Genomic DNA, 23814 nt, shown 5'->3' with positions numbered 1-23814 from the left:
GAATTAATGTATTGTCTTTGTTGTGTTTGACAGAATGCTGACTATACAAACGTGGCTTCAGTTAATTTAATTTAACCACTAGAACCTAAGCATCCCTGTTCTGGGGCTGACATTCAGTGAAAATAGCAGATCTACAAGCTCTCAAGACATCAGGCTGCAAGCATTGTGAGCTTGTAGATCTACTATTTCAGCCAAGATATTTATGTAGAGTGGGGAACCTAGTCTTAAGATGTTGTACTGTCATGTTTTTAAACAAATATCTTTTTAATTATGCAGGTCCTTCAAAGTTCCTTGGAAAGCGAAAGAAGCATCAACATCTCCAAGACCCTGGAAGCCTTTTAGTTTGTATTTGTACTTGTTAAACATGAATGCAGAGCCAAGCCCAGAGGAAGAGTTCCAGCTTGCCCAGGTCTATAAAGACAACATATCCAAGGATATGAGCCATGATGAGGTATGAAGATTGATTGATTGTTTGATTGAATACTTTATTAGTCAGTAATGTAAACGGCACATGGTACAGTAATTGAAAGGAGAACACACAGTCCTTGGGACTCGTTTCCAAATTCCATTGTGGTCCTATGTATTCAATTAATCAACATGACATACAAAATGAACTCAATAATACATGTCATCAACAAAACCTACTGGTTACAATTAAGTGTATCTATTTGAACACGCTTTTCATCCTAGTGTTAGGCTGTTCTTCAAGCATGTAGACATCGTAGTCTATGCTATTCTTTTAGTTCTCCAGACTACTGCAAGTGGAGTATTCCAAGATGATGGAAGTGACTGGAGGCTATTATCTTTACAAATCTCCAGGTGATGTAAATGTGTAGTACAACATCCATTGTAATGCATTGCCATTCATATAACTTGGCCCAACAACCACAGTGTAATTATGCTAACAATGTTGTGTTACAGGTGGTCAGGGTAAAAGAAGACTCATGATCTCTCCTGATTTCAATGATGGATACTCTGGTACCTTCCTTCGGAGTGTTACGGGGGGGACACCATGTATGCTGTGCCTTTGCAACACAAGTTCGACCTGACTCCATTACCTCCAGACGCAATCAAAGACCTCTGAAGAGGTATTATACATAATGTTATTTTAATGTTTTGTGAGATGCCTGCATTAACCGTTTTGTGTGGGGCTGGGGCAGTTGTTCATTTTCAAATTGTTTTCCATCAGAAGGTTCAGTGTCCTATCTGTTTCATGAAGTTCTCACCACAGTTCCTGGAGATCCATGCTAGCATGTTTGGAGAAAGGTATTTGAGATGGTGTATATTTGTTCTTTTTAAACATATATGCTGCCTAGTGCCTATAGTACTTTCTTCCCCCTTATATCAATGTCTCACGTGTAGGTACCTTTTTTATTGAGGAGAGGAAAATCTTAGTGATGCTGTGACTGCCGTGGGCCAGGACAGTAGAGAGGAGCAGATCAAAAGGTAAATAATGTTGTCTAAATACATAAAGGTTTTATAACATTTAGTCATTTACATGCCTTAATTCTGAGTTATGTTTGGCAGTGTTGATGTATTTGACACCATCACTCGAAGAGTTGAAAGAGTTCAAAATCAAATCAAAAGAAGAATTCACCCTCTGCTACCCTGACAGTTACCTTCTTTGGGGAGGCAGGTGTGAACAACGGCGCTCTCCGAAAATAATTTCTCACAGGTAAAACAGAAATGAACATATTTGGATTCTTATATACTGTAGACAACTATAAAGTCCACTGAAACAGTTTTAGATGTCAGCTTATGAATGATATCAGCCATACTTTGGTCATATGGGTACCTAACCAAATCTTCATGAAGACGTTTTACAATGTTTTCTGTAATGTCATACATACCAATAACCTTCTCTAATGTACTTAAATAGAGTACCCATTCATTTGGTCTGAGATTTTATGCATTTTAATTGTTAAATGTTCATTTAACCACTTGAACCTACTATCCTTTGCAGAGTTTGCCCCTTCATGTTCAGCAGTGTGTGGATACTCAGTCTTCAGGAGACGGTGATGACAAGGAGATAAATGTCACAACTTCAAAACCCTGCTGTCGTATGTGCTCCACCATTAACCGTTACAGTGACGGATTGGCTGGGAAGATGACAGCAAGGTTTGAAGAAAAGTATCTTAATTTCAGTGCTGTATAGAAACCTACATCCAGCTGTTTGGCATTCCTTTGGTTTTATATTTGCAATGTAACGTCACACAGATGTAATCCACAGAGACTATAGAACCTTTGAGGGTTGAGGGTCTCTCTGTGTGGGGATGGCTGATTAATCATGTGTGCATGGATCTGACAAGGAGTACATTGTTCGGTCTGTGTGTTTCTGTTTGTATAGGAACTGAGCACGGTCTTGTAGCTAATGTTTTCTACTGTTGCGGTGCATCAGTCCATCATACTCCATGCAATGCTGACATTTGGGAGCCTATCTTGGAACAGCTAACGGAAGGCCTGAAGCGCTATGACCTTCTTTCACTAATCCGGAAGTATCCTGACATCTGCCAGCCCCTGTTTGTTCTTGCGTAAGATGTAAAAGTAAGCAAAACAAGTGACCATTAACATTTTTGTGTTTGGTAGATCATTTCTGTTGTAATAATGCTACTTGCCAATACTGTTGGAATGCCTATTTATTTCCCTATAGGGACATTTAAACTGTCATCTATTTGCTTCACAGCTGAAGATCAGGGGCATGTAGATGACATCACTGGACTGCACCTCCGAGAAGATGGATTTGCTGTAGTGATCAGGTTCAACCATGAACTTCAAACAGCAGTTAAAAGTTCTGTTGTTCTCCCGGCTCGCTCGGCCTGGCAACTGCAGACTTTGGGGATCACAATGTCTATTACCCTGTTGTGTCTGCATGTAAGACTCATGAGGTCCTATGATTGATTAAAAAAAAACTGTTCTAACAGGAGGCTTTTGGATGGAACTGGCAACGCGTCTCAATATACAGGAGTAACACAACAACAATCAGACCCAGAGTTTACTTACTGAATTTCACCCACTGTGTAAAACCTGTGACAATAAAGTTGATTCTGCCATTAACTGCCTTTTTTTCAAGGTCACACTAAAACCTAAATGTTTAGCACCAAACTTAGTAACCTACACGATTGAAGTTGGCAGAATAAGTCAGGTAGCCTATAGCATTGTTTCTTCATTTCTAGATGGCTGAGTGCTGCAAATTCTACTCCAAGGTTTAAAGACCATGTTCATGGCACTCTTAAACAGGATTTTGATATAGGAGATATCAGCAGAGTGAATATGAATACATGATAGTTGATTGTCCAGTTACACCTGTCCTTTATACTTTGCCCAAAATTCAAAAAGTTTCACTACTGTTCCTCCTGGTAGACCCATTGTTTCAGGAATTGTCTCTAGACTATTTTAAGTCACATGTTCTGTCACTTATGTGAGACTCGAGTGATTTTATTCAGGTTTTACAAACCGTAGAAACTAGGAAATGATTCACTACTGGTTCCACTCGATTTAGAGAGTCTTTATAATAATCATTCCTCACCAAGGTGGCTTAGAGGCTATTGGATATTTGCTTAACCAGAGGACAGAGTGTATACCTAATACTACTTGCATTAAAGAGCTCACTGAAGTAGTAGTTCTCTCTAAAAAACTTCCTATTTGACGCCCCAAATTATGCCAACCCTCTATGTTGGGCTCCTTGAAACTAATTGATTTTTGAATCTGAGCTGCAACCCTTTCCTGTCACATATTATCCAGTTATGGAAGCACATGTTTTTTTTTTATTGCTGAGTTGACAGCTTTTCATGGTTTCCTAAATCACAGTAGTCCGTTTTTGAAGTTCACAATAGCCTCTGATCAGACCTGTATGAATTTTCTTGACATCCTGGTAATCAAAGAAAACAATAGATTAAATATTTATATTCCAGGCGCATGCAAAGGATCTAGTGTTGATTCAAACAACGTGACTATCCTGTCCAATGGATTCAACCGGCCGTAGACTAATTTAATAGATGTACACTATTAGATTGTTCAAAACCCAAAGAGAGAACGAACAGCACCGGAGAAGAACACATTTCTGACCCTACTCTTGGTAAGTCATCCCCCCCCCCCCCCCCCCCCCGAACCTACTGGTTAGGTCACATTTATGTCAGGGCAGGCAACTCCCACACATTTTCTCAGCAATATTCCAGATGGTAATTACAAATGTGGCTGGTAGATGCGTTCAATGCTTTACACATAAATGTCACACTTTTAATCACCCTGTAACAGGTAAATGTTTTAAGATCAGAGGCGTCACCAAATATCATCTATATGATAAAATGTGTATGTGGGCTGGCTTATCTTGGCAAGACACTGAGACCCCTGAAAACTAGGATTTTGGAACACAGGAGTGACATGAGGACTAAGAATTTTAGAAATCCTGTGGCATTACATTTTCACCAAGCCCAACATTGCATCTCTTCTTTGAAATACATTGGCATTGATTGATTGATTGATTGATGTACTTTATTTAGTAAGACATGAGAACAGTACATGGCAGTACATAACAGTACATGGAAGTACAAATTCGCAATACAAGGTCTACTAAACTGGATAGCTCAGTTAAGCACGTAGCTTGTTTAAGATGAGATCCCCATGCACACAAATCATGTTGACATATAAGAGACAGACAGATATACACACTACTATACAGAATGTCATACAATCAGTTTACAGGTTACTGGTATGAAGTATGAAGGGTGAAAAAAATGTACAAAAAAGAAAGAGAGGGGGGGGGGGTAGGTTAGGTTAGGACATGGGGTAGGTTAGGACTTGGACAGGGGCCATTTTTGAATTGCAGCCTCCTGAAGGTGTATCTTTAGGGCATTTTTGAAAGTAAGTAGGGTTTTACACTCCTTTACTCCTTTTGGTAGGGCATTCCACATTTTAGATGAATAGCATGAGAAAGAGTTCATTCCCTTTGTTGTGCCAAATCTGGGTTGAACATGGTTTGTGGAGCTGCCTCTGGTGTTATGATCATGGACTTGATTAACATTTTGGAAGTATTTTGACAAATACAGGGGGATCCCAATGTTGTGGTGTATCTTAAAGACCAGGCCCATAGCAAGTTGCTGTACTCTGTCCTCAACCCTAAGCCATCCAAGCCTAGCAAAATGGGCATGGGTTAGATGGGCTTTGTAATTGAGGCCAAGAAGTAGCCTTACAAGTTTGTTTTGGGATGTTTGGAGCCTTGTTTTTAGGGCCTTGGAGGTGTTGTGATACCATGAAGTGCATGCATAATCATAATGACCTTGTATGAGGGCCCCTACAAGAATCTTCAGAGTATTCTTACTGACTTTACGAACAAGCCTCCACATCCTCCGTGTTATTTTGTGGACCTTTTTGATCGTCTTTTCAGCGTTTTTGTCACCTGAGAGGTTTGCCTCCAAGATGGAACCCAGGTAGGTAATTTCCTCCTTTCTTGTGATAACATTTTCACCCACTTTGATCGTGAAACTCTCAGCCTTTCTAAGGTTAGGGTTGGACCCAAAGAGGATGGATTCAGTTTTACCCAGGTGTAATGAGAGTTTGTTGTCGGAGAGCCAGATGCAGATCTTGTTGAGTTCAGTGCTGAGAGTTTTCTCAACCTGCAGCCTGTCCCTGTCCGAGACCAGCAGAGCCGAGTCATCTGCGAACAGGAACAGTTTGCAGTCGCAAGCTGAGGACATATCATTCACATATATCAGGAACAGTAGTGGTCCTAGTATGCTTCCTTGAGGAACACCACAAGTCACTGGGAGGGGAGGGGACTGGGTGCCGTTTACTTCCACCACTTGCTCCCTCCCTTCCAGGTAGGATCTCATCCAGTTCACCGACGTGTCATCAAAGCCTATTGCTTTGAGCTTATTGATCATAATTGGGTGATTAACGGTGTCAAAAGCCTTCTGGAGGTCCAGCATGACCATGCCGCAATATTTGCCCTTGTCGACATCTTGTTTGATAGAGTCGTTTAAATAGAGAAGGCATGTGTCAGTGGAGTGGTTTGTTCTGAAACCAGATTGAGTGTGTCACATTGCCACCCAGGGGAGAGACAATTGACTCCTTACTCCTCAAGGAAGCTTATTGGATTTCCACTTTAGATACAGTTAAAAGGGGTCTAAATTAATCCTTTGACATCAGGCCTTTTTAGGCCGACTTGTACTTTGGGTTCCCCTCTTTTGTTTTTATCTGGGTATTTACACCTTATTGTTTTTATCTGGGTATTTACACCTTATTACTTTTAACACATTTAATGTTTAGTATTTGCCAAGTAGGCCCTATAATATGTGTATGTGATTGAGTGACTTACTTTCCCCTTTCTTTTGTGGTCTTCCATAGGGTGCTGGTGACAGGATTTCCACCCCCTGGTGCAGCGGTATAGGACATGGTGTTGTGGATAAATGCAGGGATTTTCAGGTTTATCTTGAGCTCTGGCCTGTATCAGTTATTCTCTTGTTTCGTTATACAATTGTTTGGCCTTTTTACTGTTTTCTGTCTATTAGTGTTCCATAAACCTTCAGGATACTTGTAATAGAGTATGCTCTTAGAGCTGACATTGTTTTGCTTTTTTCAAAGAGACTATTATGAGACTTATGTGGAGGGATTCTAGTGGCGAATCGGCGATCCCCTTATTTAGACTCTGTTCAAACAAAAAACACTTCATGTCCTATATTGTAGCTTGTCACTGTGTCCCCCTTTTTGAGTACCTGCTATATTTATAAATGCATGGATTAGTCTTGGGATACTTTAAATGTATATTTGTTTATTGCTATTTGGATCCTGGGATGGATGTACACTGTTTATATCTTTTTTTTTTACTTTATGCAAAGCCAACCTCCTGTTGAGTTGACCCCTATTGGGTAAGCCCATCAGTGTGTAGACGTACCCTATATAAACGTGCGTATGCCCTTTTCCATTGTACATGTCCTGATGAAAGTCTGAACAGGCCGAAACGTTGACAAACGCAATAAATACAAAGCAGAGCTTTTTGCAGCATTACCAGTGTTATTCCTTGTTTATGGCTAGTAAGGCATGAAAACACAGAATAAACTGAACAATTTAAATAATTTGAACATGAACTTATAAGCACGTTTTGCACATTGTATTTAACAGGTGATGAAATGGCACTTATCTTCTTGTTGGACTGTTCAAGCAGAGAGATCACATTTTTCTACCCAGAACTAATGCACTTTACCATGTGGCTGCACTGTTGTCAGCAGGGCAGGAATTTCAGAGTGGGGCAACGACGTCCGTCAGTTTGGCCTTGTGCCCCTGAGGCCACAATGGCCTATGCCCCAGCTGACTGTACCACTTTCTCCGGTCTCTTTCTTGTCAATAAGTACACACCGTGACCTTGGCCTGTGTCTTTCTTGTCCCCATCTTTGAACCAATCCAGTGACTTTGATTGGTGCAGGGCTGAGCATGGATCAGATTGTACATACCGTAATTTATTTCACTGCAGATTTAAAAAAAATGAACATTCAATTCATTATTTCAATGGACTAAAACTCCTACAGATTTTATCCAAACGTCATGCAAATCGGTACACAGTATCTCTATAGTCGTGTGATCAACCCGGATCTGTCCGATTTCCATATTCCATCCTGATTGGCTAAGGTTGGCTTCCAAAGTTTGCAGGATTGGTCCGTTTTGAACAAAATGCCTCGAATCATGAACGCAGCTTGCAATTTCCGTGAAATTTCTCACGCACATTCCCACTAGGCCGAGGAAGAAATGCCACCCCTTTCACATTGGCCTGTTATAGCGCCACCAGCAGGTCTAATTCAGCAAAACACATTTTTGGAACAAAATGCCTCAAATCATGAATGCAGTCCGATTGAAAGGCCTAAGAAGAAATGGCACCCTTTTCATATTGGCCTATTATACCGCCACCAGGAGGCCACAATAACGTACCTGACCTGGCGGAGACCTGTGCTCTGAGGAGCACCTTTTTATATGCTTTATAAATTAAGCACTTTGAAACTGAAGATGATGGCCAATGTTGATGATAGTAAAAATGATAATAATATCGTATCGATATCGTGAGCCCAATATCGTGTATTGTATGATATCATATGTATCGTGAAATTAATGTTGTGACACCCCTAAATAGATTTTGAGTCATTTCAAAGAAGTTTTCCAAACATGATATTTTGACACTTTAAAAACTGAAAAATTACAAATAACTAATGGGTATAAATACATGTATTTAAACCTTTTTAAATGTCTCACCATTTCCTGCATTTTTGGGTGAGCGGGGAACATAGAACCTTTTTTTGGTTGAGTGGGGAACATAGAACCTTTTTTTGGATGAGTGGGGAACATAGAACCCTTTTTTGGTTGAGTGGGGAACATAGAACCTTTTTTGGGGGAAGTGGGGAACATAGATTACCCCATATATTACCCTACCTTTAATTAAAACATGTGAGTACTTTTTCCACCACTGTAAAGTATTCAATCAATCAAAAGGCCGAAATTTGCCTCCCTGCCATATTCGTCGACGCTTCCCTGTTTGGCCACAGGGTGACGCTGTGCTGTCTCTCTATGCACAACTTGGTTGAACTTTGGTCTAGTAGTGAAGTAGTTAAAGGGCGTGTGTGGTGTCACTACCTCAGTTGAATGGGCTGTTGCTCCCAGGCCTGTGCGTTTCTGATGTAGGAAGGGCATGGAAGCTTGACAGGTAAGAACAACATCAAAAGTGTGTGCATTAGGCTAACTTAGACGGGCAAACAAAGTCTGTAAAGTTATGCAAAATACAGGCCACTTTGTAGAAGGTTACATGTAGACTAATTGAGACTGTATCTTATATTCTTCTAATTCATGGAACAGATATGTGGAGGAAAGTACTGCTTCTGTCATTAGCCTTGCGTTGGGGTAGTACTAGTAATAGTCTAGTCTGATAATGAAATGTTAGCCAAGCTTTATTTCTTAAACCATTTGTGTCTACCATAGAGTTAAAAATAAGTGTCTACCTATCATGCTGCTATTCTCACTCACACACACACACACACACACACACACACACACACACACACACACACACACACACACACACACACACACACACACACACACACACACACACTGCATTATGCTTCTTGTCCTACTCTCAATTAGATAATGCCATGTCTAAATTTCTGTTTTCCAATACACTCCCTGGAGTTCCATTGTACCAGTACTGTTTTGTTAAAGTCTAGATCTACTGATCTTGAAAGGCGACGTAAATAAAACAAGGAAGTGACTTTTTTCCTCCTTGTTTCTTCACCATATGGGGCTACAAGGATACCTTTTACTCACAGCCTTTGCAGAGAGAACTGCAGAGATGGAGGAGTTGTGGAGCATGGCCCTGCAGGGACTGAAGATTTGGCTGTACCTCATTGTGGCCTTCATCATGGTGCCAGCCATGTTTGGCTTTTCGCTCGGCATCTCTGAGCTCTACATGAGCATCCTTGTCAAAACCTTAGAGGTAATGTCTTTTCAACTCTGCCATTCATCCCAGAAGTGCATTAAAGTGGTGGTTCACAACGTCTGGTCGGGGACTACCGGTGGTCATGGCGGTCCTTGAAATGAAAACGTTTTGAGAATCACGGAACTAGACCATACTGGAACCCACTGTCACTGTAGCTGTGATGATAACAGTGGAGAGAGGGAGAGAAACGTATGATTTGAATCATACTGTATAAAATAGGGCTTAAGTGGTTAAACTGTTTGGCTGGGGACCCCCGCCCCTCCCTCTCTCTGATGACCCCTGGGGGTCCCTGGAACCTGACTTTGAGAACCAGTCCACATAATACTGTAATGTGGAGAATGGCAATGAGTGACTGTCAATGTGAATGTCTTGTGTCTGCAGTGGGCCACTCTGAAAATACAGAAGGCAAACAGAGATGAGACGACACTCAAAGCATCTGCATCGAATGGTGAGCACAAGACTGGATGTCTGGTGGGATTATTACAGGTTTCTTTTTTTTCTCTTTTTTTTCAATGACTCCCACATTGGTATGGGGGGCACAGACCCCCATAACTCTGTGAGTGTACAAATGGAATGGACCATTGTAAACTCAGAGTTGCAGAGTTTTAAGGGTCCACTTGGTTCCTAACTATGAATAGTTAATTTAGCTGGGGATCTCCTCAAGGACCTCTGGGGGTCCCCGGACCCCACTTTGAGAACTACTGGATGAATGGCTGTATACTGTAGATTGATAGATTGATGGATAGATGAGAGTGGGGTGTGGGAGGATAAACTAGAAGAAAATGAACAAAATATAGAAAGTAAAATATTTACATACAATAGAATAGTACAGTATGTACAACATACAATAGAATAGTACAGAATAAAGTTAAATAGATCAGTGACAGTCAGTGCTTTTATTTTAACCCATCTACTTACTCATATCCTTGATTTGGAAATATTGTGGTTGTTGTGCAAACTGTTTCCTCTATCTTCATGATTGGTAACGTCTTTCAAGCCCGGACAAGCCCTTTTGCTTGAGGAATCCTTGGTTTTCATTTGCAACTGCAACAGGCCAACAACATCATTGTGTCTGAAAAAGGAGGTTTGGCTGTGTCTTTTTTAACATCTGCAATGCACGCAGTCTATACATATAAAATTATTTAAGTTGGATATATTGTGCAGGGCTTTGGCTTGTGCAGTGATTGTGAAAAGGGTAGACTGCATGATACCATCTAGTGATTCACCAGAGAGGGTTTATGATAACCGTTTCATGTAGCTCTGGAAATCTGCCTATCTGACAAGAAGTCGTTATTCAGTGCATTGTCATTCACTTGGGTGCAGAGGGTAGTACTACACTCACTCATAGCCCAGAAAGACTCTAGGTGTGTTAGAAACTAGCAAGCACTGCAAAGTCCAAAGTGTGTCAAAGATTTCAGAAGCGACAAGCGGAAGTCTGAGGAAAGACTGGGGAATCTATTGTAAATTTAGTATTGTAAATTTGACAGAACATTGAATATGAATATGCCAGGAGTCTTCTTTCTGAGGCTTGGACTTTGCCCTTGTGTTATCAGATTCAGTGGAGACTTCCCACAGGTCTCAGACCTGTTTAGAGGTGTGTGTGTGTGTGTGTGTGTGTGTGTGTGTGTGTGTGTGTGTGTGTGTGTGTGTGTGTGTGTGTGTGTGTGTGTGTGTGTGTGTGTGTGTGTGTGTGTGTGTGTGTGTGTGTGTGTGTGTGTGTGTGTGTGTGTGTGTGTGTGTGTGTGTGTGTGTGTGTGTGTGTGTGAGAATTAAGGTAACTGTGTGAAAGGCCAACAGTCTGTGGTGTGTCATTTCTGTGAGTCAAACCTCTTTCCACAGCTGCACACCTGTGAGAATGGTATTGTACTTTAATCAAAAATATTTAGTATTTTATTCAGATTTTTCTCCCCAATTTAATAATAGCAAATTCCCCCCATGTACAGTATTGTCCAGGTTTGGTGTAGAGGGGGGAAAAAGAAGTATACGTTTTCTAAGTAATGAGGGTTTAAGTGTCTGAAAATACACATTAACATGAACACAACGCTACACAATGGTAATGCTGTCAAACGAGTCTATGAAGCTATCCATGAAAAAGTTTAATCTGCAACACAATTATATACAAATGTAGTGAGGGTCCGTGCTTCATATTTTTCTCAGCTGAGGGGTCCTTGACCTGAAAAACTTTGAAGACCCCTTAGACAACCATGTCTTCTCTCATACTCATGGAGTCGCCTAGTCTCATGTAGTCAAAGATCTACTGTACCTCCCCATTGCAGTTAGAACTGCAGGTTCACTCCCAAAAAAAAAATCACACCCTGTGTGAAGGAAGCGGTGCCTTTGGGGCGGGCCTTAACTCATTTCAATGCATCCCTATTGGTGGTCTGAGTCCACTTACCAAATTTGTACTTGGGAGCATGCTGCAAACTGGAATGATGGCTGTTTAAAGCCCAGCCAATGGGCAGACAGAGGGGGCGGGGCTTAAGTAATGACAGTTAGTCCCTATTGCTGGCTTTAGTCCATGTACAAAATTTGTACTCCATAGCATGCTGCGAACTTGAGTTATGGCTGTTTGAAGGCCAGCCAATGGGAGGACAGAGGGGGCGGGGCTTCAGCAATTCATGCTGGTCCCTATTGGTGGTCTAAGTCCACATACCAAATGTGGACTTGGTGGCATGCTGCAAACTGGAGTTATAGCTGTTTAAAATCCCGTGCTCATCCCGTGCTCATACGGGCACGGGGGGTCCCTGGACCCCTCTTTGAGAACTTCATCAATTCATGCTCGTGCCTATTGGTGGTCTAAGTCCACATACCAAATGTGGACTTGGTGGCATGCTGCAAACTGGAGTTATAGCTGTTTAAAATCCCGTGCTCATACGGGCGCGGGGGGTCCCTGGACCCCTCTTTGATAACTTCATCAATTCATGCTCGTGCCTATTGGTGGTCTAAGTCCACATACCAAATGTGGATTTGGTGGCATGCTGCAAACTGGAGTTATAGCTGTTTAAAATCCCGTGCTCATCCCGTGCTCATACGGGCGCTGGGGGTCCCTGGACCCCTTTTTGATAACGTCATCAATTCATGCTCGTCCCTATTGGTGGTCTAAGTCCACATACCGAATTTGGACTTGGTGGCATGCTGCAAACTGAAGTTATAGCTGTTTGCTTCTTTGCCGTGCTCATCCCGTGCTGAAACCGCCGGTCGGACGGACATACAAAAGTCAAAAGCCACGTATAGAGCGGTTGGCACCGCTAAAAATCACACCCAGTGTGAAGTGGGCGGTGTGTGGTCATCACAACATGACTCACTTTAAAAAAAGGATAAATGACTTTTTTTAAAGTCCATACTGCTATTCATAGGGCTGCACATGTGTCATGTGTTTCGCTAGCCAATCACAGTCCTGAATTTGCAAAGTCAGCCAATCACATTACAGTTAGTGGTGATGACACTAGCTGTAATGTGATTGGCTGATATGAAAAAAGTATCGATTTGCATTAACAATGGAAGGGTTAGGGGGTACACAAATCTTTTGGTCGGTGTCCAAAACTCACTTATAGGGGGCGGCTACACCGCCCCAAAAATAGTTGCTTCATTGATTAGAAATTGGTAATTCAAAATATTCTCCTCATTGACTTACATTGTACAATAAAACGGCTCTCAAAGTGTGCAATATGTGCAATACCTTTATGGACCACCAGTTGAAAACCCCGTTGTAATTAATAAACATATGTTTTATTTCCTCTCTCACTGGTTCAAAAGATGTAGTCATTGCACGGTGCCAGCACAAGTTACGATAAAAGACTGATCTTTCAGATTACAACTGAGATAACCATTCTTATCAGATGTTGACTTTGCTCATGACTTGAGTACAATGACACTGTATAATCGTGTGTGTGTGTGTGTGTGTGTGTGTGTGTGTGTGTGTGTGTGTGTGTGTGTGTGTGTGTGTGTGTGTGTGTGTGTGTGTGTGTGTGTGTGTGTGTGTGTGTGTGTGTGTGTGTGTGTGTGTGTGTGTGTGTGTGTGTGTGTGTGTGTGTGTGTGTGTGTGTGTGTGTGTGTGTGTGTGTGTGTGTGTGTGTGTGTGTGTGTGTGTGTGTCAGGTCTCATTCAGAGGAATGATGGCTCTATGGAGAAAGAGTTTGAAGAGTTGAGACGGAGTCGCCCCAAACCACCAGTGGGTGGCGACTTCACTCTCAGCGACTGTTTCTATTTCTACCGCCGTGGCATTGAGAGCATTGTGGACGACGAGGTAAAGTTAATTCTGTCATATAACATTTATGACAATGTTTCTTGCAACACAATCCAAAATCTGCACTGACCTGCAATATGCTTTAAACATACAGCAATATGCAACAACAATATGTTCAGCACAAAATAGACCAAATAAAAAAAGGATTAGCCATGTGCACAACATTTAAAACGTGTGTGTGTGTGTGTGTGTGTGTGTGTGTGTGTGTGTGTGTGTGTGTGTGTGTGTGTGTGTGTGTGTGTGTGTGTGTGTGTGTGTGTGTGTGTGTGTGTGTGTGTGTGTGTGTGTGTGTGTATATTTGCCCTGGCATTTGGCCTTTGTGCCCTCAAACACCATGTGGCCTTGCCCCTAAAAGTATGAAATTCCAGCCTTGGTTGCCTCTCCCCCTCTGCCCCGCCGTCCGCAAGACACGCACACTAGCTGCATGTAGATCCCATAGCCTGACAGGGCGGTCAGCTGGGACTATGATTCGCTGAAAAACGCATCCGTTTCAGAAGAGAACTTCAAAATAAAGATCACAAAAAAGCCACTACAGCACATTTAAGTGTGCTCAGGGATACTTGCACACATAGACCGGGGTCGGGAGGCGAACCGGTGACTTTGTTGTCCAGGCAGCCTCTCTAACTACTAAGCAATTATGTAATTTTTACATTGACCATAATTGTGACCTTGACCTTTGCACACCAAAAGTTATAAATCTTTCCGGGGGAGACTACAAGCCTATCCATTCTTGATATATTTTGGTAATTCTTTTTTTGTTTTCCTTACCCCCTCGCCCTCTGCTGCTAGGTGACCCAGCGTTTCACATCTGAAGAGCTCGTGTTGTGGAACCTGCTGACTCGCACCAACAACCATTTCCGATACATAAGCCCGAAACTCACTCTGGTCTATGGTCTGGGTGTCATTGTCAGATACTGCATCCTTGCCCCACTAAGGTACAGACACACCAGAGATACTGTGTGTTGTTAATCTCGTTATCAGACTGTGCTTCCCTTCTCTCAAGGTTTCTCAATAGCAAAACGCTTAGTGCGTTTTATTGTCTTCTAGGATAACCCTGGCCACCATTGGCCTCAGCTGGCTTGTCATAGGTACATCTGCTGTTGGATTACTGCCAGACTGGAGGTGAATATAATGCTTAATATCCTAATGTTGATATCTATCTGTCTGTCCAATCATATTTGCATTTGACAATATTTATAATCAGTTTGACTTTTACTTATATTCCTCCCTTTTAACTTCAAATCCCTAAAAAGTCTGAAGTAATTTCAAAGATTACTTTCTCGAACTGTGCCTGGGTTTAACTAACTATTCTATCCATGATCCTTTTAATCCTTTTTTCATTTTACCCCAAATGTCTTTGGCAAAAATAGCTGATCTACAAGCTAACATTGCGACACTTGAGCTTGTAGATCAGCTACTTTCAGAGATGTTGACCCCAGAATAGGGACACTAGGGTTCATGGTTCCAGTGATAACGTATCACTGGAATACCTCTACAATAGTCTGCTTCTTAAAAAGACTAAAATGACTATTGCCCAATGGCAATAATCTCTAATCCAGGGGTATTCAATGTTTTTCAGGCCAAGGACCCCTAGCTGAGAGAGAGATGAAGCAGGGACCCCCACTACATTGTATAAGATTGTTGCAGATTCAACTTTTTCCTAGATTCCATATAGTTTCATTGTTTGACGGCCCGATCATCAGTGTATTTTGGATTCATGTTAATATGTATTTTCCAGACATTTAACTACTTAAACCGTCAATACTAGTAAAGTTGATCTTTCTGCCTTTAATTAAATTATCCCCTCGAACTTGATTAAGAAGTTAAGGAGCCTTGACATGTGTGAATCAATGGATTTTTTATGTTCAGTCCACACAAAGGTTCAGGATTGGTGAGAATTCTAACTGTATGCTGAACTAGTCTTAAGTGTGCGTTCACCACAAGGCTGTATTTTAATTACCTTGCTATATTAATAGATTCATTTATTTTGAACATTTTAAAATGCGTAAGAAAAGACAAACACAATTAAAGAAACAAAATAAATAAAATTGTCTGCAAAATGACAATCGCATCATTGATAAATTATATATGTCCAAAGGTGTTTACACTCTCAAATTGAAACAAAAGCAAGACGATCAGAATAATGCACCGAAAACTAGACCTACAGCCTCTCCATGGCTATGCTGTACAGTATGTTTGTTTTAAACAGGTTTAATTCAATTATTTAATGTTATTGTTTTAGTTCCTCCTTCCACAGAGTCCAGTAATACAGTGGTATTTTATCTTGTATTTATTTTATATCATTATAAATCCTCTCTTTTTACCCACTTCACTTAACCCTATATACTGTACTTTGTTGACCGGAGTCTCCCAGGGGTTTGTACTTGGCAGTTGGCACCCTCCTTTTTCCCTCTACACCTAATCTCTCAGTTGCTGTATTTGCGTTTAATGCGTGTTTCATATATCGTTGCTGTCGGGCAGAAACCTTGTATCTCTAGATTTCAACTTATGTTTTTTTTGGTAAATTAGTGCCCTTCAAAGTAGCTAAAAAAGCTGATTTATAAGCTCACAACACATAGCGAGTGAGCATTGTGAACTTGTAGATTAGCTATTTGTGCTGTTTTTAAAAGTGAATGTGTAGTTAAGCTTAGAGCATTTTAATGCCAATGTGGGGTACCACCACAGATCAAATTAACCCCTCTCTGACACTCTGACTCTCTCTTGTAAACCTACCTCTTCTCAGGATAAAGTACTGGCTAAGTGAGTGGGTTCATGTCATGTGCTACAGAATCTGTGCCAGGGGACTCTCTGCTACCATTCACTATCACAACAAGTAAGGGAAACCTGTCCACCTTCTTAAATCCCAACAGGAAATGTGCTCATCCTCTCATATTGTGTTATATACAATGCTTATATCATAATCACAGGGAAAACCGACCCAAGAAGGGAGGAATCTGTGTTGCCAATCACACCAGCCCCATTGACATTGTGATTCTCTGCAATGACGGATGTTATGCTATGGTATGTGAGACTAACACAAGGCAATATAACAGTGCTTTATACCAACCCATAATAGTTTTAACTTTAGGAAAAAAAAATCACACCCTGTGTGAAGGAAGCGGTGCCTTTGGGGCGGGCCTTAACTCATTTCAATGCATCCCTATTGGTGGTCTGAGTCCACTTACCAAATTTGTACTTGGGAGCATGCTGCAAACTGGAATGATGGCTGTTTAAAGCCCAGCCAATGGGCAGACAGAGGGGGCGGGGCTTAAGTAATGACAGTTAGTCCCTATTGCTGGCTTTAGTCCATGTACAAAATTTGTACTCCATAGCATGCTGCGAACTTGAGTTATGGCTGTTTGAAGGCCAGCCAATGGGAGGACAGAGGGGGCGGGGCTTCAGCAATTCATGCTGGTCCCTATTGGTGGTCTAAGTCCACATACCAAATGTGGACTTGGTGGCATGCTGCAAACTGGAGTTATAGCTGTTTAAAATCCCGTGCTCATCCCGTGCTCATACGGGCACGGGGGGTCCCTGGACCCCTCTTTGAGAACTTCATCAATTCATGCTCGTGCCTATTGGTGGTCTAAGTCCACATACCAAATGTGGACTTGGTGGCATGCTGCAAACTGGAGTTATAGCTGTTTAAAATCCCGTGCTCATACGGGCGCGGGGGGTCCCTGGACCCCTCTTTGATAACTTCATCAATTCATGCTCGTGCCTATTGGTGGTCTAAGTCCACATACCAAATGTGGATTTGGTGGCATGCTGCAAACTGGAGTTATAGCTGTTTAAAATCCCGTGCTCATCCCGTGCTCATACGGGCGCTGGGGGTCCCTGGACCCCTTTTTGATAACGTCATCAATTCATGCTCGTCCCTATTGGTGGTCTAAGTCCACATACCGAATTTGGACTTGGTGGCATGCTGCAAACTGAAGTTATAGCTGTTTGCTTCTTTGCCGTGCTCATCCCGTGCTGAAACCGCCGGTCGGACGGACATACAAAAGTCAAAAGCCACGTATAGAGCGGTTGGCACCGCTAAAAATAGCGTGGGGTTTGTTGTTTTTCTTCAGGTGGGACAGATTCATGGAGGCCTGATGGGAGTGGTCCAGAGAGCCATGGTGAGATCTTGTCCCCATGTCTGGTTTGAGAGGGCAGAGATGAAAGATCGCCATCTAGTGACCAAAAGGTGATTCTTCCACATTCAGCAAAGTGCTCTGCATACTTAAGTGTTAGCAGCAGCCAGTGAGAGCCGGTTGGACCAGCTTATGAATAAACTCAATTTCTTTTTTATGATTGTGACCTTTGTCAGATCAGTTCAGGAAAATAAAATACTTTTTCTATTTTTTTCTAATCTTGTTTTTCGATATGTGCACTATATAATTATATTGAGGTATTTAAAGGGCACAGAGTACGTTTCTGACTGGGTAGTATTTGCTCTGGCAGATTCATCACGTTCCAGGCTAGACAGCCCAGTTACAAACTTACTCTGTGCTCCTTAGATACCTCAATAACATTATTTATAGTGTGCACACAGAAAAACAAGAGCCTAGAAAACAAAGTGTGATATGTCCTCTTTATTTTCCTGATTATTTAACCACCACTCTTAGAGAACTGGACTGCACCAAATCTCTTAGATTAGATCAGCTATTTTTGGCTAATGTTCCCCCCAGAATATGGATGCTGGGGTTCAAGTGGATAACAAATAACACAATCATTAAAAGATCATGTTTATTCATATGCTTGTCCACCCGCCTCTCATTGACTTAAATGTGTTCGGTGGAACTTTAAGCTCCAGTTTGCCTCTCAGTGCCTGATGAATCTGCCAGCTGGAATAGTGACGTTGCTGTCCTATCCTTGTTTATATAATCCTTGTTTCAATTGACCGTGTTCCCACTTGCTTTTAACTTCCAGGTTAAGGGATCACGTTAATGACAAAACAAAGCTTCCGATATTGATCTTCCCAGAGGGTAAGTGTCCCCATGCAGAAGAGCTGAAGTCACCTCCAACTCTTGATCATACGTAGATTAGTTTTATCTTTGTCGTCTTATTGACATGGATTGTACTGATGGCAGTCTGGCTGTCAAGACTGCAAAACAGTTACTGTTTTTCTGTGGATTTTGTAAAGAGCTCACATGGTTCTGAAGTGCTGATGATCTGAAGTGCTAATCTGTGCCTTCTTCAGGTACCTGTGTCAACAACACATCTGTCATGATGTTCAAGAAGGGGAGTTTTGAAATTGGAGGAACTATATACCCTGTAGCCATTAAGGTACTTTTGTCCAAGAGTGACTTGCATGAATCCTTAAGACTTGTTCTTGTTTGTAGCTTGCGTGCCCAGACACCTTTTTAACTACTATAAATTGCAACCCTCTCCTTATGTGGTACACATTGTCTCTCTCGAGTGCTATGATAATGTCTTACACAGCTTTTTAATATTCAGTACTGTTTTTCCATTGGCTTCTGAAGTTTTGGGCACAGCCTATTTAGCAAAAACTGTCATAACTCATGAACACATTAAGCTATCAGTCCCAAATTTGAATCGCACATTGAGGAGGGGTTGAAGAACATTCCCTCTAATGTGTGCTCTACCCCCAGGGGGTGCCACAAATTAAAATAATTGTACAGTCAATTAGGTTTGGTTTGGTTAGGCATGACTAAAATCATACTGTACTTAACTCAACTTTTTAAAACTTTAAGGTATTTTCTTTTCTCTTCACATTTTGTTACACTTCAATACATTTGTTATAATGTTTTAACTATACGTTTATGTATTCTGCCTTTTAGTATGACCCCAAGTTTGGAGATGCCTTCTGGAACAGTTCCAAGTACAGTATGGTCAGTTACCTGCTCAGGATGATGACCAGTTGGGCCCTGGTCCTCAACGTGTGGTATCTGCCAGCCATGGACCAACAGGTGTGTACAACCTGTGCCCATGCATGTGACCGTACAGACCATGTGTACACAGTGTACTGTACCATGCCACACACACACATGCAGACTGACAAACTCAGACACGTACATATATTTTAAGAAATTGTTTGTTTTAATATGACAGGAAGGAGAGAATGCTGTCCAGTTTGCCAACAGAGTTAAAGCAGCCATCGCTGCACAGGGAGGGCTGGTAGACCTCCAGTGGTAAGATTCTAATGTTTTGTTATGTCATTTTTTCCATCTTTTGATGTATTTACAGTTCTTAGATTTCACATACAGTACACATATTGTGGACACACACTTATAATACTAAGTGCACAGTGAATTGCAAATGGCTCAGTGATTACCAGGGATAAGGGGCTGTTTCCACCACAGCGTTATTTCCTACATGCAGCGTATGTTTTGAATTGTTTTCAATGGGAATGTTGCGTATTTACACTATGCTGGAAGATTCTGCACGGCACATTTTGATCTGGAATATTTTCAACTTTGGCCATTTGGCCGAGTGTCTTAGAAGAGCGTTTTGAGGAAGAAAAACGCTTTGGTGAACACACAGCCTTATTGTAAATGCCTCCTTTCTGCCTTTGCAGGGATGGGGGACTGAAGAGGGGAAAGGTGAAGGACTCATTTAAAGAGCAACAGCAAAAACAGTTCAGCAGCATGGTGGTGAGAGACGACAGCAGCAACAGTGACTGACACCTTCGTTCAGTATGCCAGCCTTACATACAGTACGGTGCATGCCCACAGGAGAATAGAAACACTGGAAAGGGGCATCTCTGCCTCTGGACTGTCTCACCGGCTGTACCAGTTCTGGAATAACACTGAATGGACTCTGAGCCTTTAGCTGCCTGTGATGAACTCATTATGACTAATGCCGGATTTATACTTGGTTGTGGGCCGTGTCACGCATCAAAATTAGTCGATCTACAAGCTCACGGTGTGTCTCAATTAGCTGCGCCATGAGCCTGTAGATCTGATTTTTTTCGGTGCACAACTAAGAAAAAAATCACGATCCTTATGTGCATGAGGTACAAGTGCAATCTCCCTGCATGAAAGGGAATAATTGCTGTGAAGTGGTTGTTTCTGTCTGTAGGTACTAGGTAGCCAGTGTTTTAATTGAATGTTAAACTGTGAATACTGTAATTCTCTCAGATCGAAAACAAAAGTGTGAAAGACTTTAAACCACTTGATAGACACACTGCAATGATAATTGTCTTGTGTTGACTGTGAGTGTCGTTGCTGTACATTCATAAGGATTTCACTTACTGTATGCATGCACTGTTCATAGTTGTTTTTTTTTATAAATAAGCAGCATTTTTGGATTACGCCTCATGGTGCTGATTATGAAAATCCTACAGCTGAGATGCATTTAGACTTTTGAATGTTTATTTCGCACATTTTCAACGATGGAACATCATTTTCAGTTAAGAAGCAGTCATCAGTGAAACTATCTCTCAATCTGGGCCTGTCGCAGTAGACGAACATTTGGTTAAAACGGCCAACTATTTGCTGGCTATATAGCCAATCTACACGCTCACGATGCGACATATTGTGAGCTTGTAGATCAGCGATGTTCAGCAAAGAGATTTGGTGCAGTGGGGGGAAAAAAGGAGGTGGCCCAGTACAGGTCCCTGGTGGACACCGGTCAACTAAGTATACTATGTAAGGTTTAAGTGGTTAAAGCGTTAATTTCAAGACGGAGGCACAAGGGTTTGGCACATGAATTCTAGATAAATCCATATGAAATGTGATGGCCTTAAAGGAGAGTACAAGTTTTGGACTTTTTGGAGCTTTCTTGGCTGGACTGCTTTCCTGAGGTGTCACAATCGCTGCTTCCATTCTCTTGTGTGGTTCCTTCTCTTGTTCCTTAAACAGAGTGAAACAGGAATGGCAATGGATACATGCATGGTGCATGTACTGAAGTAATCCTCAATTGTATATTGATATCGTTTTTTAAATAATCAGTGTTCTCAGACTTCTCACCATTAATCTCTCCATTAGGGGGAAGCCTGTCATTCTGTATGTTAAATCACATAGACATGGGAACACAAGTTAGTTAGTTAGTGTTACCATAGTGTTACCAATTCCCAGAATATTACTAACTCCAACTATTCTTTCTAACTAATGACTGCACTTACCTCAGGTGAGTTACCTTTTTGCTTTGTTTTCTGTGTGGATTCCAGATACCTGGTAGAATGAACAAATGAGTGTCCACAATACATTATGGAGTGTTTATTATTCATTTTACTGTAGAAAATGGTGATGTATACTTAACCCATTAAGACCGGGAACGCATCTGTGTCATTTTTAGATCTACAAGCCCATAGCACTAGCACAGCACCGAGTGCCGCGCTATGAGCTTGTAGATCTGCTTTTTTTTTTATTGTGAAATTGTGTGCAAATATGTGTGTGTGTGTATACACACACACACACACACACACACACACAACTCTTTCAAAGCGAACATTTTTAACTCAAATCTTTGCTTCTGGGGATTCTACAAATGTCTTCTAAACTTATGTTGCTAAATATCAGTGGTTGTCATGTCAAGGACCCCCCCCCCCCCCTCAAAAAAAAATTATGTATTTGGCCGCGGATCCCCATCTGAAAATATTTTGTTCCAGGGACCCCCAGAAGCAAAGATTTGAGTTAAAAATGTATATATATATATATGTATATATTCATTCAAAGATTTGCACACATTTTCACTACTTTTTTTTGTCTCAAAAATGGCAGATCTACAAGCTCTCTATCGCTGAGCTTGTATATCTGCTATTTTTTAATAGCCAAAGAAATCAAAGTGACACCGATGCGTTCCCGGTCTTAATGGCTTAATCTAAGGTAAAATGTGCTCAAAAATCGGAAACTATAAATAAGAGTTAAGGAAGTGAGTATATTCCATCGGTCCTCAGACCATCTTGTTTACAGAAGCGGCCAGGACAAACTTGATCAGGTGAACCATTTATGAGCCTGTTTTAGTGCTTGACATCCTTATCTCTCCTTGCACAGTTCAAATGACAAACTGGTTGCTATTTATGTTGACAGTGTTAACACTAACATGGTTTCATTGCTCAGCATTTTGAGACCATAAATCTGAAGTTGGTCTGTAAGAGGAACCATTTCTGTGTGTCTATTCCTGGTGTGTATAACATAGTTTTAAACTCATCACATATTCAACAGTACATCACATTTAGTTGCATAGACAACTCCCAGTAGCAGATTGCAATATTACAACATGATTTTGTTTTCAATTCATGAAATATTCAGAAATGCAGTCTAATGGCATTTTTATTTATTTATATATATATATATATATATATATATATATATATATATATATATATATAGTTCCCAATTCCACACATTGAGTCGTTGCCAGTGAATGAAACCCACACAGTACATCTTACAGGTCTTACAGTGATGACAAAGCCTATACAGAATATATAGTATAATATTTAAGTCAATCGTACCCACCGTTTCAGATAGGAATCACAGTTCCTACTAACAGGTTTACTATCCCTCTTCAGCCCGTCTGGTGTCCATGCTATGGATGTATCTATTCCTACATCCACCCTGCCTGTTGCTCCGGAGGATATGGGCATCTCTGCGACTAGGGGTGGGCAGCTACATTTCAGAAAAATAAACGCCAAATCTTTTTGTTGTCACCGATGACCTCTGCAATTAAGTTGAACTTGAACACTCTCTCTGTGCAGAGCTGCATGAACACCCTCTGCTTGTCTTGTAGTCTGCGAACTAGCCTTCTGTATATTGTCTGAGAGAGAAAATGTGGCTGGCTGTGGAGTTTAGAGTCTCTGTTGTCGTAGCCATAGTAACAGTCTTTTAAACCCAACGTATACCAGACTGCAGCTACAGCAGGCCTCCTCACTAAATTATGGCACTATAGCCCACTATACCACATCAATGACCCCTGAATGGGTGGTGGTTGGGGGGGAGACTATTCGGGGTAGGTTTACATCATGGTTTAGTTTAGTTTAAAACAAAAAAAAAATATTTGACCTGTTTTCCTTGTTCTTTCTTTCTGTCTCTATTCGTCTCCCACTCTACCCTTTCTGGAAAACTACAAATGATGGGAGTTTGTATACAAAAATATTTAGTATTTTTATTCTATAGGCTACTAAACCTGTGATGTGACAATAAAGTTA

At 41.3% G+C, this 23814-nt stretch overlaps 1 protein-coding gene and 1 long non-coding RNA gene across 3 annotated transcripts; both read left to right on the top strand.

Moving 5' to 3' along the window:
- Nucleotides 1–356: 356 nt before the first annotated feature.
- On the top strand, nucleotides 357–1267 carry LOC311044269. The gene is made up of 4 exons (XR_014600667.1): nucleotides 357–451; nucleotides 744–819; nucleotides 922–1088; nucleotides 1190–1267. It is a non-coding gene; the product is annotated as an uncharacterized lncRNA (long non-coding RNA).
- A 7358-nt stretch (nucleotides 1268–8625) lies between these two features.
- On the top strand, nucleotides 8626–21893 carry agpat9l (1-acylglycerol-3-phosphate O-acyltransferase 9, like). Of its 2 annotated transcripts, none has more exons than XM_084055715.1 (14): nucleotides 8626–8683; nucleotides 9285–9469; nucleotides 9854–9920; nucleotides 13570–13718; nucleotides 14508–14653; nucleotides 14766–14840; nucleotides 16462–16551; nucleotides 16646–16739; nucleotides 17792–17907; nucleotides 18633–18688; nucleotides 18904–18989; nucleotides 19505–19633; nucleotides 19776–19855; nucleotides 20242–21893. In XM_084055715.1, the coding sequence occupies exons 2-14, from the start codon at nucleotides 9326–9328 to the stop codon at nucleotides 20345–20347; spliced, it is 1338 nt and encodes a 445-aa protein (XP_083911841.1). In that variant the 5' UTR covers nucleotides 8626–8683; nucleotides 9285–9325; the 3' UTR covers nucleotides 20348–21893. The 2 variants fall into 2 exon arrangements, with proteins under 2 accessions (XP_083911841.1, XP_083911842.1); XM_084055716.1 differs by having other exon boundaries at nucleotides 8634–8683; nucleotides 9303–9469.
- The last annotated feature ends 1921 nt before the right edge of the window (nucleotides 21894–23814 follow it).

This window comes from Gymnoscopelus microlampas (assembly GCF_963454915.1).
Source record: "Gymnoscopelus microlampas genome assembly, chromosome: 4".
NCBI lineage: Eukaryota > Metazoa > Chordata > Actinopteri > Myctophiformes > Myctophidae > Gymnoscopelus > Gymnoscopelus microlampas.
This window is presented reverse-complemented; position numbering and strand designations above follow the sequence as displayed.